This window comes from Salvelinus fontinalis, unplaced genomic scaffold, assembly GCF_029448725.1.
Source record: "Salvelinus fontinalis isolate EN_2023a unplaced genomic scaffold, ASM2944872v1 scaffold_0005, whole genome shotgun sequence".
Taxonomy (NCBI): domain Eukaryota; kingdom Metazoa; phylum Chordata; class Actinopteri; order Salmoniformes; family Salmonidae; genus Salvelinus; species Salvelinus fontinalis.
In genome coordinates, this window is record NW_026600214.1 from 804,174 (window position 1) to 820,591 (window position 16,418).

At 42.1% G+C, this 16,418-nt stretch overlaps 1 protein-coding gene across 5 annotated transcripts in view; it reads right to left on the minus strand.

Moving 5' to 3' along the window:
- Positions 1 to 235: 235 nt before the first annotated feature.
- The window catches only part of LOC129841977 (uncharacterized), a 37,691-nt gene continuing 21,508 nt past the window's right edge, over positions 236 to 16,418 (minus strand). For 2 of the 5 annotated variants that reach the window (XM_055910343.1, XM_055910342.1), the window contains exons 7-12: positions 12,229 to 12,660; positions 11,490 to 11,921; positions 7,042 to 7,473; positions 6,339 to 6,758; positions 5,731 to 6,177; positions 241 to 1,443 (exon numbers count right to left, since the gene is read on the minus strand). In XM_055910343.1, the coding sequence (XP_055766318.1) occupies positions 1,008 to 1,443; positions 5,731 to 6,177; positions 6,339 to 6,758; positions 7,042 to 7,473; positions 11,490 to 11,921; positions 12,229 to 12,660 (2,599 nt within the window). In that variant the 3' untranslated portion in view covers positions 241 to 1,007. Of the gene's footprint in view, positions 1,444 to 5,730; positions 6,178 to 6,338; positions 6,759 to 7,041; positions 7,474 to 11,489; positions 11,922 to 12,228; positions 12,661 to 16,418 lie in introns of all 5 variants that reach the window. The other 3 variants (XM_055910345.1, XM_055910346.1, XM_055910347.1) reach the window with 3 other exon arrangements.

The window sequence follows — 16,418 nt, forward strand, 5'->3', positions numbered from 1 at the left end:
CCTAAGACATGCTAACCTCTCACCATTACAATAACAGGGAGAGGTTAGCATTTTATATCATACCACCATGACATGCTAACCTCTCACCATTACAATAACAGGGAGAGGTTAGCATTTTATACCATACCACCAAGACATGCTAACCTCTCACCATTACAATAACAGGGAGAGGTTAGCATTGTCTTTGGAGGTTATGATATTTATGCCTCTTAACATTCTCACTCATCATTATTCACCATTTAATCAGGATTATCCGAGGTCGTGGTAGTGTCCATATTAATGTAGAAGTGTTCAGAAACATTTTATAATCTTATTTACAATAAAAGTGACTCCAAAATTAAACAATACATTATTTGCCATTAATTTCTATTGGGCACAAAATAATCTGAAACACAACCAAAACAAACAGCAAATGTATCCAACTAGTTTGTAGAGTCACAAGCTTGATGAGGTCATTGTGTTCTTGGAATATGGGACCAAATGCTACACTTTGTACTACATTAAACAAGTCTCACCTTGTGACCCGTTCCAAACATCTGTGGATTGTTATGTGACTAGGGGATGGATCTTTGCTATAAAAGATCTCAGTAGCCTTTGTGTTATGGCCTTCAACGAATCATCTGAGGGTGATTCGTCGACCAGCCATCGCTATTGCAGAGCTCTCACTAACAAAGATTCATTTTAAGACTCTGACTTGTGTGATGAGTTTGTCTCTCCTCATTAATTAACACAGAAATGAACCACCACAGTATAAACATGGAAGTTTCATGTTTCAAGATTTGTCAAAGATAAAATTCTGATTTCAAGATTTCAAAAAGACAAATGTTTAGCATCACATAATAAAAAATAAAAAATCACATTTGTGTGACATTTGGTAATGCAAGTATGTTATGTCATGAAATCTAAGTATAAATGTTACCAGATTCACCAACATTTGAACTTTCATAGTACAATGTTTCTACAACCACTAGCATCACATTTTCACTAACCACCACACATGTTCAGACTCACCTCAGCTGTGAGATGTAGGGCAGACACTGAAGGAAACTCCTCACTTCACCCTCTTCATCTGACCAGTCCTTCAGCTCTACTGGTTTCTTCTCTTGTTGGAGTTTCAGCACTTCTAGGAGGAGGGAGGTCTTTCTCTCTGACAGGTCTATGGACCAGACTGCAGGAGCTGACTGGTAAACTGGCTGTAATGCTGGAAGGACACTCCTGCCTGTTGGAGTCTCATAGTCCTTCACATGTGAGTACAGATCCAGCAGGAAATCACTCTGTTGAGAATTGTCTCGAAAGGGAAAAGGAAAGGTTCTGTAAGTACACACTGATGATACCAGGTTCAGTGTCTTCTCTCCTGTCTGCTCCTCCCACTCTGCTGCTTGAGACAGGAGATCCACCAGGAACTTGATCAGCTTTGAGGGATCAGACCAGTCTGGATAGAAACTGGAACAAGGACAGTAACAGCTGATTCAGACATGGATGAACACATGAAACCAGTCATAGATAAATATATATGAAGTAGTTAAACATTTCCATAATGTGCTTTGGTTATATGTAAAAGTATTTCATTTTAGAGACATTCACATTATTTATGTGTGACATTTAGTAATGCAACATTTGTTACGTCAGGAAATGGGTTGAAAAATGTTCACAGATTCACCAACATGTGAAGTTTTATATGTCAAATGTTTCTAAGACAATAATCAATAGCATCACATAATCACGAACCAAAAAAATGAAAAATGAAACACCAATATACCTTGATTACATAAGTATTCACCCCCTGACAAAATACAGAAACACCTAAAATGTATTGACCGTTAATGTAGAAATTCTACATGAATGTGGATGCTACCATGGTTACAGATAATCCTGAATTAATCATGAATAATGATGAGTGAGCAATTAGAGGCACAAAGATCATAGCCCCAAGACATGCTAACCTCTCACCATTATCAGAATATTCTGAAGACAAATACACAACGAAGAGGATGAGAGGACTAAAATCTAGAGCATATAATATAATATCATAATAATATAATGTAATGATATAAATAATTTAATGATCAATAAGAAATGTAAATAGAAGTTGGGTTTCAGTTTGTTTAGAATCTGTAGAATGTCACTCCTGAACTCAGAGCTATGTGTACATTGAGTCTGGAGCAGGATACTTGTTATTTGGCCATTGGTCCAGTGGTACGGCTAGGACTGCTGATTGGTCAACCCCAGGCAAGGGTGGAGGGTTATAAATGGCATCCTGCTCCTTTGTTTGGTGGAGAAAAGCTGAGGACAGGGGAGACTGAACATCTACCTCCCAGCTTAACATCTATGATTTGTCCTTCTCAACAAACCTATTTTTCTCCCACTGATTTGCCCTGCAGTTTCTGTTACTGAAGAATAACATCAATTGCTAACACCATTACAATAACAGGGAGGGGTTAGCATTTTATATCCCAAGACATGCTAACCTCTAACCATTACAATAACAGGGAGGGGTTAGCATTTTATATCCCAAGACATGCTAATCTCTCAGTATTACAATAACGGGGAGGGGTTAGCACTTTAAATCCCAAGAATTGCTAACCAATCACCTGTTACGGATCGGATCCCCCGGTACCGCTGCTCATTCCGTTCACCAGCTTCGGAGGTCTACGACACCGGCTTTCTAGGTGTCACAGACCTGGACTCATTACCACCAACCCTGGAATGTCTGGTCTCATAACCACCAACCCTGGACTGTCTCAACTCATTACCACCGACCTCAGACTGTCTGGTATCATTACCACCAACCCCAGACTGTCTCAACTCATTACCAGCAACCCCAGACTGTCTCAACTCATTACCAGCAACCCCAGACTGTCTCAACTCATTACCAGCAACCCCAGACTGTCGCAACTCATTACCACCTACCCCGGACTGTCTCAACTCATTACCACCAACCCCAGACTGTCTCAACTCATTACCAGCAACCCCGGACTGTCTCAACTCATTACCACCAACCCCAGACTGTCTCAACTCATTACCACCAACCCCAGACTGTCTCAACTCATTACCACCAACCCCAGACTGTCTCATCTCATTACCACCAACCCCAGACTCTGGTCTCATTACCACCAACCCCAGACTGTCTCATCTCATTACCACCAACCCCAGACTGTCTGGTATCATTACCACCAACCCCAGACTGTCTCATCTCATTACCAGCAACCCCGGACTGTCTCATCTCATTACCACCAACCCCAGACTGTCTGGTCTCATTACCACCAACCCCAGACTGTCTCATCTCATTACCACCAACCCCAGACTGTCTGGTATCATTACCACCAACCCCAGACTGTCTCATCTCATTACCACCGACCCCAGACTGTCTGGTCTCATTACCAGCAACCCCAGACTGTCTGGTCTCATTACCAGCAACCCCAGACTGTCTGGTCTCATTACCAGCAACCCCAGACTGTCTCAACTCATTACCAGCAACCCCAGACTGTCGCAACTCATTACCACCTACCCCGGACTGTCTCAACTCTTTACCACCAACCCCGGACTGTCTCAACTCATTACCACCAACCCCAGACTGTCTCAACTCATTACCACCTACCCCGGACTGTCTCAACTCTTTACCACCAACCCCGGACTGTCTCAACTCATTACCACCAACCCCAGACTGTCTCAACTCATTACCAGCAACCCCGGACTGTCTCAACTCATTACCAGCAACCCCAGACTGTCTCAACTCATTACCACCTACCCCGGACTGTCTCATCTCATTACCACCAACCCCGGACTGTCTGGTCTCATTACCACCAACCCCAGACTGTCTGGTCTCATTACCACCAACCCCAGACTGTCTGGTCTCATTACCACCGACCCCAGACTGTCTGGTCTCATTACCACCAACCCCAGACTGTCTGGTCTCATTACCACCGACCCCAGACTGTCTGGTCTCATTACCACCAACCCCGGACTGTCTCAACCTATTACCACCAACCCCAGACTGTCTGGTCTCATTACCACCAACCCCAGACTGTCTGGTCCAATTACCATCAACCCCAGACTGTCTGGTCTCATTACCACCAACCCCGGACTGTCAGGTCTCATTACCACCAACCCCAGACTGCCTGGTCTCATTACCACCAACCCCAGACTGTCTGGTCTCATTACCACCAACCCCAGACTGTCTGGTCTCATTACCACCAACCCCAGACTGTCTGGTCTCAATACCACCAACCCCAGACTGTCAGGTCTCATTACCACCAACCCCAGACTGTCTGGTCTCATTACCACCAACCCCAGACTGTCAGGTCTCATTACCACCAACCCCAGACTGCCTGGTCTCATTACTCACACCTGGTTCCATTCCCCCTGATTAGTATGTGAAGATATGTGCCCTCTATTCCCCATTGTCCTTGTGGAATATTGTCTCATGTCCGTTGGTCTTGGAACTACCTGTGTTATGGGCTTTTGTGCTCTATGTTTTTGGACCAGTATTACGGGTCTCATCCTGTGTATATTGTAGAGGTTTTACACCTCACTCTTTTGTTTGGGTTACATCCCTGTGTGTTTTATATGCGTGTTTTGGGCGTCGCCCACCTTGTTTTCATGGCATCCTGTATAGCGGGTGGAGAAATATATATATTTTTTAAATAACGTATTGCTGCGCCTGTCTCCTAATCCTTATCCAGCGTGACATCACCATTACAATAAAGGGGGCGTTAGCATTTCCTTGAAGGTTATGATATTTATGTCTCTGTAATGTTCTCACTCATCATTACTCAGGATTCATTCAGGATTATCCGAGATCGTGGTCCACATTAGTGTAGAAGTGTTCAGAAACATATTCTATTCTTATTTACAATAAAATTGACTCTAAAATGACACTATACATTATTTACTATTCATTTATATTGGGCACAAAATAATCTGAAACAACCAAAACAAACAGTAAAATGTATCTAACAAGTTTGTAGAATCACAAGCTTGATGTAGTCATTGTGTTCTAGGAAGATGGGACCAAATACTACACTTTTGAGTACTTTAATACACATAAGTGAATTTATCCAAATACTTTTGGTTCACTAAAATGGCGGGACTATGTACAAAAAGTGATGTCATTTCTAAACAGTTCACCTGATATGGATTCAATAAAATTAAAGCAATTTAACCTCATTGTCATCCTATTACTTCAAATCGAAAAGAGTAAAGAGCCAAAACAAAAATGTCCCTTCTACCTCACTGTAAATGAATGATATGTATGGACATATAATACCATGTCACAGAGAAAGTTACACAATTTACAAGACATTTGGTTCAATAGATTAGATATTGTGAATACAAACGTTAAGGTTTATTGTTACAAAACCTCTCAAAGATAAAATTCCCAAGAGTTCTAAAAGACAAATGTGCAGCATCACTTAGAAAGACATACAATATCTGTGTGGCATTTGGTAGTGCAACATTTGCTATGCAAAAAACTTCTGACGTCAACTGTATATGGTGTAGTTATACATTTTCATAATGTGCTTTTGTTATATGTAGAAGTATTTGATTTTAGAGACATTCGCATTATCTATGTGCGACACTTAGTAATGCAACATTTGTTACGTCAGGATAAACATCTGATAAATGTTACCAGATTCAACAACACTTGAAGTTTTATATGTCAAATGTTTCTACAAGATAATAACCACTAGCATCACATAATCACTAACCACCACACATGTTCAGACTCACCTCAGCTGTGAGATGTAGGACAGACACTGAAGGAAACTCCTCACTTCACTCTCTTCATCTGACCAGCCCTTCAGCTCTACTGGTTTCTTCTCTGGTTGGAGTTTCAGCACTTCTAGGAGGAGGGAGGTCTTTCTCTCTGAGAGGTCTATGGACCAGACTGCAGGACTGGCTGACTGGTAAACTGGCGGTAATGCTGGAAGGACACTCCTGCCTGTTTGAGTCTCATAGTCCTCCACATTTGAGTACAGATCCAGCAGGAAATCACATTGATATTCCTTACTCTCATCATCATCGTGGACACAGAAGGGGAAAGTGCTGTAAGTACACACTGATGATACCAGCTTCAGTGTCTTCTCTCCTGTCTGCTCCTCCCACTCTGCTGCTTGAGACAGGAGATCCACCAGGAACTTGATCAGTTTTGAGTGTTCAGACCACCACGGATTAAAGCTGCAACAAGGACAGTAAAAACTGATCCAGACAATATGACACTGTGTGATGTGTACAACATCTATTTAAACTTGTAAACCCAAAACTCGGATATTAGCTGATACTGAACTGAGAATAAACATGAGAAACAAGAAAACACATTACTATGAAAAATCACTCACCTCAGCTGTGAGATGTAGGACAGACACTGAAGGAATCTCCTCACTTCACTCTCTTCATCTGAACAGCCCTTCAGCTCTACTGGTTTCTTCTCTGGTTGGAGTTTCAGCATTTCTAGGAGGAGGGAGGTCTTTCTCTCTGACAGGTCTATGGACCAGACTGCAGGACTGGCTGACTGGTAAACTGGCTGTAATGCTGGAAGGACACTCCTGCCTGTTTGAGTCTCATAGTCCTTCACATGTGAGTACAGATCCAGCAGGAAATCCCATTTCTGATAGTAATATACTTCAGACAGTGAGAACACTTTATCTACAGTTGTTTGTATGGTTACTCTCTCATGGAGAGCTGCTTGAAGACACAGATTCAGTAGGAATGTCTTCTCTCTCTTTCTCCTCTCTATAATATCATTCAGTAGAGGAAATCTGAACAAACAGTTTAAAACACAGATGATATACAGGTGAGTGATGAGGACTGATATGAGTAACAGGGTTGGGGAACTGAAAACTAATAGCACCATATGGCTCCATCTTTTAAAACAATACAACTATGAATTGGAATTTTGTTCAATTTAAATTCCTACTGAATTAGAGTTTCTACAGCATCTTCATATGTGCATGTATTAAAAAGATAAAGACAGTTTAAAACATAAATAATATCTATACCAGTTCAATGACATATGGACTCTTGTTGGATAAACTCACTCACCTCAGCTGTGAGATGTAGGGCAGACACTGAAGGAAACTCCTCACTTCACTCTCTTCATCTGACCAGCCCTTCAGCTCTACTGGTTTCTTCTCTGGTTGGAGTTTCAGCACTTCTAGGAGGAGGGAGGCCTTTCTCTCTGAGAGGTCTATGAACCAGACTGCAGGAGCTGACTGGTAAACTGGCTGTAATGCTGGAAGGACACTCCTGTCTGTTTGAGTCTCATAGTCCTTCACATATGAGCACAGATCCAGTAGGAAATCACTCCGTTCAGAATTGTTTCGATTGGGAAAAGGAAAGGTGCTGTAAGTACACACTGATGTTACCAGCTTCAGTGTCTTCTCTCCTGTCTGCTCCTCCCACTCTGCTGCTTGAGACAGGAGATCCACCAGGAACTTGATGCGCTTTGAGGTATCAGACCTCCATGGACAGAAACTGCAACAAAGACAGTAACAGCTGATTCATACATGGATGAACACATGAAATCAGTCATAGCTAAAGATATGTGTAGTTATACATTTACATAATGTTCTTTGGTTATACACTATATATACAAAAGTATGTGAACCCTTTGGAATTACCTGGATTTTCTGCATATATTGGTCATCAAATTTGATCTGATCTTCATCTAAGTCACAACAATAGACAAACACAGTGTGCTTAAACTAATAACACACAAAATATTGTATTTTTCTTGTCTATATTGATTGCATCATTTAAACATTCACAGTGACTTTTCCAAAAGCTAATTTGAGTCAGGGGTCAGCTGACATGGAGTCCAGCCAATGAGACGAGAGATGTTGGTTAGCACTGCGTTGCCCTATAAAAAAAACTCAACAAAATGTGAGTTTGTTATTCACAAGAAGCATTGCCTGATGTGAACCATGTCTCCAACAAAAGAATCTCAGAACGCCCAAGATGAAGAATTGTTGACTTGCATAAAGCTGGAAAGGGTTACAAACGTATCTCTAAAAAGCCTTGATGTTCATCAGTCCACGGTTAGACAAATTGTCTATAAATAGAGAAAGTTCAGCACTGTTGCTACTCTCCCTTGGAGTGGCCGTCCTGTAAAGATGACTGCAAGAGCACAGTGCAGAATGATCAATGAGGTTAAGAAGAATCCTAGAATGTCAGCTAAAGACTTAAAGACATATCTGGAACATGCTAACATCTCTGTTGACGAGTCTATGATACGTAAAAGACTAAACAAGAATGGTGTTCATGGGAGGACACCATGGAAGAAGCCACTGCTGTCCAAAACAAAACTTTCTGCACGTCTGAAGTTTGCAAAGCGCACCTGGATGTTCTACAGCGCTACTGGCAAAATGTTCTGTGGACAGATGAAACTACAGTTGAGTTGTTTGGAAGGAACACACAACACTGTGTGGAGAAAAAAAGGCACATCAACCAACATCAAAACCTCATCCCAACTGTAAAGTCTGGTGGAGGGAGCATCATGGTTTGAATCTGCTTTGCTGCCTCGGGGCCCGGACAGCTTGCTATCATCAACAGAAAAATGAATTCCCAAGTTTATCAAGACATTTTGCAGGAGAATGTTAGGCTATCTGTCCTCCAATTGAAGCTCAACAGAAGTTGGGTGATGCAACAGGACAACGGCCAAAAACACACAAGTAAATTAACAATATAATGGCTTCAACAGAAGAAAATATGCCTTCTGGGGTGGCCCAGTCAGAGTCCTGACCTCAACCTGATTGAGATGCTGTGGCATGACCTCAAGAGAGCAGATCACACCAGACATCCCAAGAATATTGCTGAACTGAAACAGTTTTGTAAAGAGGAAGGGTCCAAAAATTCTCCTGACCATTGTGCAGGTCTGATCCGCAACTACAGATAACATTTTGATTGAGGTTATTTCTGCCAAAGAAGGGTCAACCAGTATTTAAATCCAAGGAGTCACGTACTTTTCCCATCCTGCACTGTGAACGTTTACAGGGTGTGTTAAATAAAGACATGAAAACGTAGAATTGTTTGTGTGTTATTAGTTTAAGCACACTGTGTTTGTCTATTGAGGTGCCCTAGATGAAGTTCAGATCAAATGTTATGAACAATTTATGCAGAAATCCAGGTATTTCCAAAGGGTTCACATACTTTCTTGCCACTGTATATCACTAGCATCCAGTGGTGTAAAGTACTTAAGTAAAAATACTTTAAAGTGCTACTTAAAAAGTTTTTTGGAGGTATCTGTCCTTTACAATTTATATTTTTAAAATATGTCGTTATGCCCCTGAACAAGGCAGTTAACCCACTGTTCCTAGGCCGTCATTGTAAGTATGAATGTTCTTAATTGACTTGCTAAGTTAAATAAAAATACTTTTACTTCACTACATTCCTTAAAATAATGTACTTTTTACTCCATAGAATTTAACTGACACCCAAAAGCAACTCATTATATTTTGAATGTTTAGCAGGACAAGAAAATGGTACAATTCATGTACTTATCAAGACAACATCCCTGGTCATCCCTACTGCCTCTGATCTGGAGGACTCACTAAACAGAGAACATCCCTGGTCATCCCTACTGCCTCTGCTCTGGAGGACTCACTAAACAGAGAACATCCCTGGTCCTCCCTACTGCCTCTGCTCTGGAGGACTCACTAAACAGAGAACATCCCTGGTCATCCCTACTGCCTCTGCTCTGGAGGACTCACTAAACAGAGAACATCCCTGGTTATCCCTACTGCCTCTGATCTGGAGGACTCACTAAACAGAGAACATCCCTGGTCATCCCTACTGCCTCTGCTCTGGAGGACTCACTAAACAGAGAACATCCCTGGTCCTCCCTACTGCCTCTGCTCTGGAGGACTCACTAAACAGAGAACATCCCTGGTCATCCCTACTGCCTCTGATCTGGAGGACTCACTAAACAGAGAACATCCCAGGTCATCCCTACTGCCTCTGCTCTGGAGGACTCACTAAACAGAGAACATCCCTGGTCCTCCCTACTGCCTCTGCTCTGGAGGACTCACTAAACAGAGAACATCCCTGGTCATCCCTACTGCCTCTGATCTGGAGGACTCACTAAACAGAGAACATCCCAGGTCATCCCTACTGCCTCTGCTCTGGAGGACTCACTAAACAGAGAACATCCCAGGTCATCCCTACTGCCTCTGCTCTGGAGGACTCACTAAACAGAGAACATCCCAGGTCATCCCTACTGCCTCTGCTCTGGAGGACTCACTAAACAGAGAACATCCCTGGTTATCCCTACTGCCTCTGATCTGGAGGACTCACTAAACAGAGAACATCCCTGGTCATCCCTACTGCCTCTGCTCTGGAGGACTCACTAAACAGAGAACATCCCTGGTCCTCCCTACTGCCTCTGCTCTGGAGGACTCACTAAACAGAGAACATCCCTGGTCATCCCTACTGCCTCTGATCTGGAGGACTCACTAAACAGAGAACATCCCAGGTCATCCCTACTGCCTCTGCTCTGGAGGACTCACTAAACAGAGAACATCCCTGGTCATCCCTACTGCCTCTGATCTGGAGGACTCACTAAACAGAGAACATCCCTGGTCCATCCCTACTGCCTCTGATCTGGAGGACTCACTAAACAGAGAACATCCCTGGTCATCCCTACTGCCTCTGATCTGGAGGACTCACTAAACAGAGAACATCCCTGGTCATCCCTACTGCCTCTGATCTGGAGGACTCACTAAACAGAGAACATCTCTGGTCATCCCTACTGCCTCTGATCTGGAGGACTCACTAAACAGAGAACATCCCTGGTCATCCCTACTGCCTCTGCTCTGGAGGACTCACTAAACAGAGAACATCCCTGGTCATCCCTACTGCCTCTGCTCTGGAGGACTCACTAAACAGAGAACATCCCTGGTCATCCCTACTGCCTCTGATCTGGAGGACTCACTAAACAGAGAACATCCCTGGTCATCCCTACTGCCTCTGATCTGGAGGACTCACTAAACAGAGAACATCCCTGGTCATCCCTACTGCCTCTGATCTGGAGGACTCACTAAACAGAGAACATCCCTGGTCATCCCTACTGCCTCTGATCTGGAGGGCTCACTAAACAGAGAACATCCCTGGTCATCCCTACTGCCTCTGATCTGGAGGACTCACTAAACAGAGACCATCTCTGGTCATCCCTACTGTCTCTGATCTGGAGGACTCACTAAACAGAGACCATCTCTGGTCATCCCTACTGTCTCTGATCTAGAGGACTCACTAAACACGTTGGAGTTTGCCCTTGTCTATCCGTAAATTTAAAAAGAAAGAAAGAAAGCGGTGCCATCTGGTTTGCTTAATATAAGGAATTTGAAATTATTTATACTTTAAAACCAAATACTTTTAGACTTTTAATCAAGTATTTTACAGGGTGACTTTCACTTTTACTCTAGTGTGACAATTGGGTATGTTTTCCACCACTGCTACCATCACAATCACTAACCACCACACATGTTCAGACTCACCTCAGCTGTGAGATGTAGGACAGACACTGAAGGAAACCCCTCACTTCACTCTCTTCATCTGACCAGCCCTTCAGCTCTACTGGTTTCTTCTCTGGTTGGAGTTTCAGCACTTCTAGAAGGAGGGAGGCCTTTCTCTCTGAGAGGTCTATGGACCAGACTGCAGGAGCTGACTGGTAAACTGGCTGTAATGCTGGAAGGACACTCCTGCCTGTTTGAGTCTCATAGTCCTTCACATGTGAGTACAAATCCAGCAGGAAATCACTCTGTTCAGAATTGTCTCCATTGGGATAAGGAAAGGTGCTGTAAGTACACACTGATGATACCAGCTTCAGTGTCTTCTCTCCTGTCTGCTCCTCCCACTCTGCTGCTTGAGACAGGAGATCCACCAGGAACTTGATCTGCTTTGAGGGATCAGATCTCCGTGGACAGAAACTGCAACAAGGACAGTAACAGATGACTCAGACATGGATGAACACATGAAACCAGTCATAGTTAAAGATATATGAAGTAGTTATACATTTACATAATGTGCTTGGTTATATGTACAAATATTTAATGTTAGAGACATTCACATCATCTATGTGTGACATTTAGTAATGCAACATTAGTTATGTCAGGAAATGGGCTGATAAATGTCACCAGATTCACCAACACTTGAAGTTTTATATGTCAATTTGTCTACAAGATAATAACCACTAGCATCACATAATCACTAACCACCACACATGTTCAGACTCACCTCAGCTGTGAGATGTAGGACAGACACTGAAGGAAACTCCTCACTTCACTCTCTTCATCTGACCAGCCCTTCAGCTCTACTGGTTTCTTCTCTGGTTGGAGTTTCAGCACTTCTAGGAGGAGGGAGGTCTTTCTCTCTGAGAGGTCTATGGACCAGACTGCAGGAGCTGACTGGTAAACTGGCTGTAATGCTGGAAGGAAACTCCTTCCTGTTTGAGTCTCATAGTCCTTCACATTCAAGTACAGATCCAGCAGGAAATCACTCTGTTTGGAAGTGTTTCCATAATGATTAGGAAATGTGCTGTAAGTAAACACTGATGATAGCAGCTTCAGTGTCTTCTCTCCTGTCTGCTCCTCCCACTCTGCTGCTTGAGACAGGAGATCCACCAGGAACTTGATCTGCTTTGAGGGATCAGGCCACCATGGATAGAAACTGCAACAAGGACAGTAACAGCTGATTCAGACATGGATGAACACATGAAACCAATCATAACTAAAGATACAGTTAAAGTCGGAAGTTTACATAAACTTAGGTTGGAGTCATTGAAACTCATTTTTCAACCACTCTACAACTTTCTTGTTAACTTCTTGTGGGCAGGGGGCAGCATTTTCACTTCCGGATAAATAGCATGCCAAAATGCAACTGCCTGCTACTCATCCCCAGAATATAAGATATGCATATTATTAGCAGATTTGGATAGACAACACTCTGAAGTTTCTAAAACTGTTCGAATCATGTCTGTGAGAATAATACAACTTACGTAGCAGGCAAAACCCTGAGGACAAACCATTCAGAATTTTTATTTTTTGATGTCACTGTCTTTTCAATGAGATTTCTTAGAGACACCAGATTTCTAATGGACATGCTTGCAGTTCCTACCGCTTCCACTGGATGTCATCAGTCCTTGGAAATCGGTTGAGGTTATTCCTTTGTATAGTGAAGAAGTAGGGCTATCGTAAATGAGGGTCACATGAAGTAAATTATTTGAGAGAGGCACGTTACGAAAAAAGTTGCTTCAGTTTGTTTTCTTTTTGTATTGAACATAGATCATCCCGTCTTCAAATTGATCGATTATTAACGTTTAAAAATACCTAACGTTGTATTACAAAAGGAGTTTGAAATGTTTTGGTAAAGTTTACATGTAACTGTTGATATATTTTGTAGTGAAGTGGCGAAAGTTGGAAGCTGTGTTTTTCTGGATGAAACGGTCCAAATTGACATTTTGGATATACACTGCTCAAAAAATTAAGAGAACACTTAAACAACACAATGTAACTCCAAGTCAATCACACTTCTGTGAAATCAAACTGTCCACTTAGGAAGCAACACTGATTGACAATACATTTCACATGCTGTTGTGCAAATGGAATAGACAAAAGGTGGAAATTATAGGCAATTAGTAAGACACCCCCAAAAAAGGAATGATTCTGCAGGTGGTGACCACACACCACTTCTCAGTTCCTATGCTTCCTGGCTGATGTTTTGGTCACTTTTGAATGCTGGCGGTGCTTTAATTTTATTTCTGCGTTTTGTGTCATGCTTGCAGTGCTGAAATATGCTTCTCTCTTTGGTTACTGTTGTGCTATCATCAGATAATAGCATCTTATGCTTTCGCCGAAAAGCCTTTTTGAAATCTGACATGTTGGCTGGATTCACAACGAGTGTAGCTTTAATTTGGTATCTTACATGTGTGATTTAATGAAAGTTTGATTTTATATAATTTTATTTGAATATGGCGTGCTGTATTTTCCCTTGCTATTGACCGGTGGGACAATTGCGTCCAACCTGCCCCGGAGAGGTTAACAAACTATATTAACAAACTATAGTTTTTGCAAGTCAGTTAGGACATCTACTTTGTGCACGACACAAGTCATTTTTCAAACAATTGTTTACAGACAGATTATTTCACTGTATCACAATTCCAGAGGGTCAAAAGTTTGCACACACTAAGTTGGCTGTGTTTTGAAACAGCTTGGAAAATTCCAGAAAACGATGTCATGGTTTTAGAAGCTTCTGTTAGGCTAATTGACATAATTTGAGTCAATTGGAGGTGTACCTGTGGATGTATTTCAAGGCCTACCTTCAAACTCAGTGCCTCTTTGCTTGACATCATGGGAAAATCAAAGAAATCAGCCAAGACCTCAGAAAACAAATTGTAGACCTCCACAAGTCTGGTTCATCGTTGGGAGCAATTTCAAAACGCCTGAAGGTGCCACGTTCATCTGTACAAACAATAGTACGCAAGTATAAGCACCATGGGACCACACCGGCGTCATACCGCTCAGGAAGACGACGCTTTCTGTCTCTTAGAGATGAACGTACTTTGGTGCAAAAAGTGCAAATCAATCCCAGAACAGCAAAGGACCTTGTAAAGATGCTGGAGGAAACGGGTACAAAAGTATCTATATTCACAGTAAAATGAGTCCTATTTCGACATAACATGAAAGGCCGCTCAGCAAGGAAGAGGCCACTGCTCCAAAACCACCATAAAAAAGGTAGACTACGGTTTGCAACTGCACATGGGGACAAAGATCGTACTTTTTGGAGAAATGTCCTCTGGTCTGATGAAACAAAAATAGAACTGTTTGGCAATAATGACCATTGTTATGTTTGGAGGATAAAGAGGGAGGCTTGCAAGCCGAAGAACACCATCCCAACCGTGAAGCATAGGGGTGGCAGCATCATGTTGTGGGAGTGCATTGCTGCAAGAGGGACTGGTGCACTTCACAAAATAGATGGCATTGAAGAAGGAAAATGATATGAATATATTGAAGCAACATCAAGACATCAGTCAGGAAGTTAGCTTGGTCGTAACTGGGTCTTCCAAATGGACAATGACCCCAAGCATACTTCCAAAGTTGTGGCAAAATGGATTAAGGACAACAAAGTCAAGGTATTGGAGTGGCCATCACAAAGCCCCGACCCCATCCTGTAGAACATTTGTGGGCAGAACTGAAAAAGTGTGTGCGAGCAAGGAGGCCTACAAACCTGACTCAGTTACACCAGCTCTGTCAAGAGGAATGGGTTGAAATTCACCCAACTTATTGTGGGAAGCTTGTGGAAGGCTACCCAAAACGTTTGACCCAAGTTAAACAACTTAAACGCAATGCTACCAAATACACTCAATTAGTATGTAAACTTCTGACCCACTGGGAATGTGATGAAAAAAAAAAAAAGCTGAAATAAATCATTTTCTCTACTATTATTCTGACATTTCACATTCTTAAAATAAAGTGGTGATCCTAACTGACCTAAGACAGTGTCATGACATCCGCCGAAGTCGGTCCCTCTCCTTGTTCGGGCGGCATTCGGTGGTCGACGTCACCGGCCTTCTAGTCATCGCCGATCCACTTTTCATTTCCATTTGTTTTGTCTTTTTTTTACACACCTGGTTTCAATTCCCCAATGACACATTCATTATTTAACCCTCTGTTTTCCCCACGGTTTCTGTGCGTGACTATTTTAACCTGCTAGCGGCACTCCCCCCCCACCCCCACTGAAAAACCAGTGCCGCGAAATTAAAAAAATATATATTTTTTAAATATTTAACTTTCACACATTAAAGTCCAATACAGCTAATGAAAGACACAGATCTTGTGAATCCAGCCAACATGTCCGATTTTTAAAATGTTTTACAGGGAAGACACAATATGTAAAGATGTACATCTATTACCTAAAAACACATTAGCATAATCCACCATCTTTTATTTGTCCACCAACACCAGTAGCTATCACCAATTCGGCTAAACTAAGATATTTATAGCCCCTAACCAAGAAAAAAACTCATTAGATGACAGTCTGATAACATATTTATGGTATGGGATAGGTTTTGTTAGAAAAAAGTGCATATTTCAGGTAGATGGCATAGGTTACAATTGCACCCACCGTCACAAATGGACTAGAATAACTACATAGAGCAACGTGTTTACCTACTTACTAATCATCAAACATTTCGTAAAAATACACAGCATACACTAATCGAAAGACACAGATCCTGTGAATACAGACAATATTTCAGATTTTCTAAGTGTCTTACAGCGAAAACACAATAAATCGTTATATTAGCATAGCACATAGCACATAGCAGCCCAGCATTGATTCTAGCCAAAGTGAGCGATAACGTCAACATCGCCAAAATATATTAATTTTTTCACTAACCTTCTCAGAATTCTTCAGATGACACTCCTGTA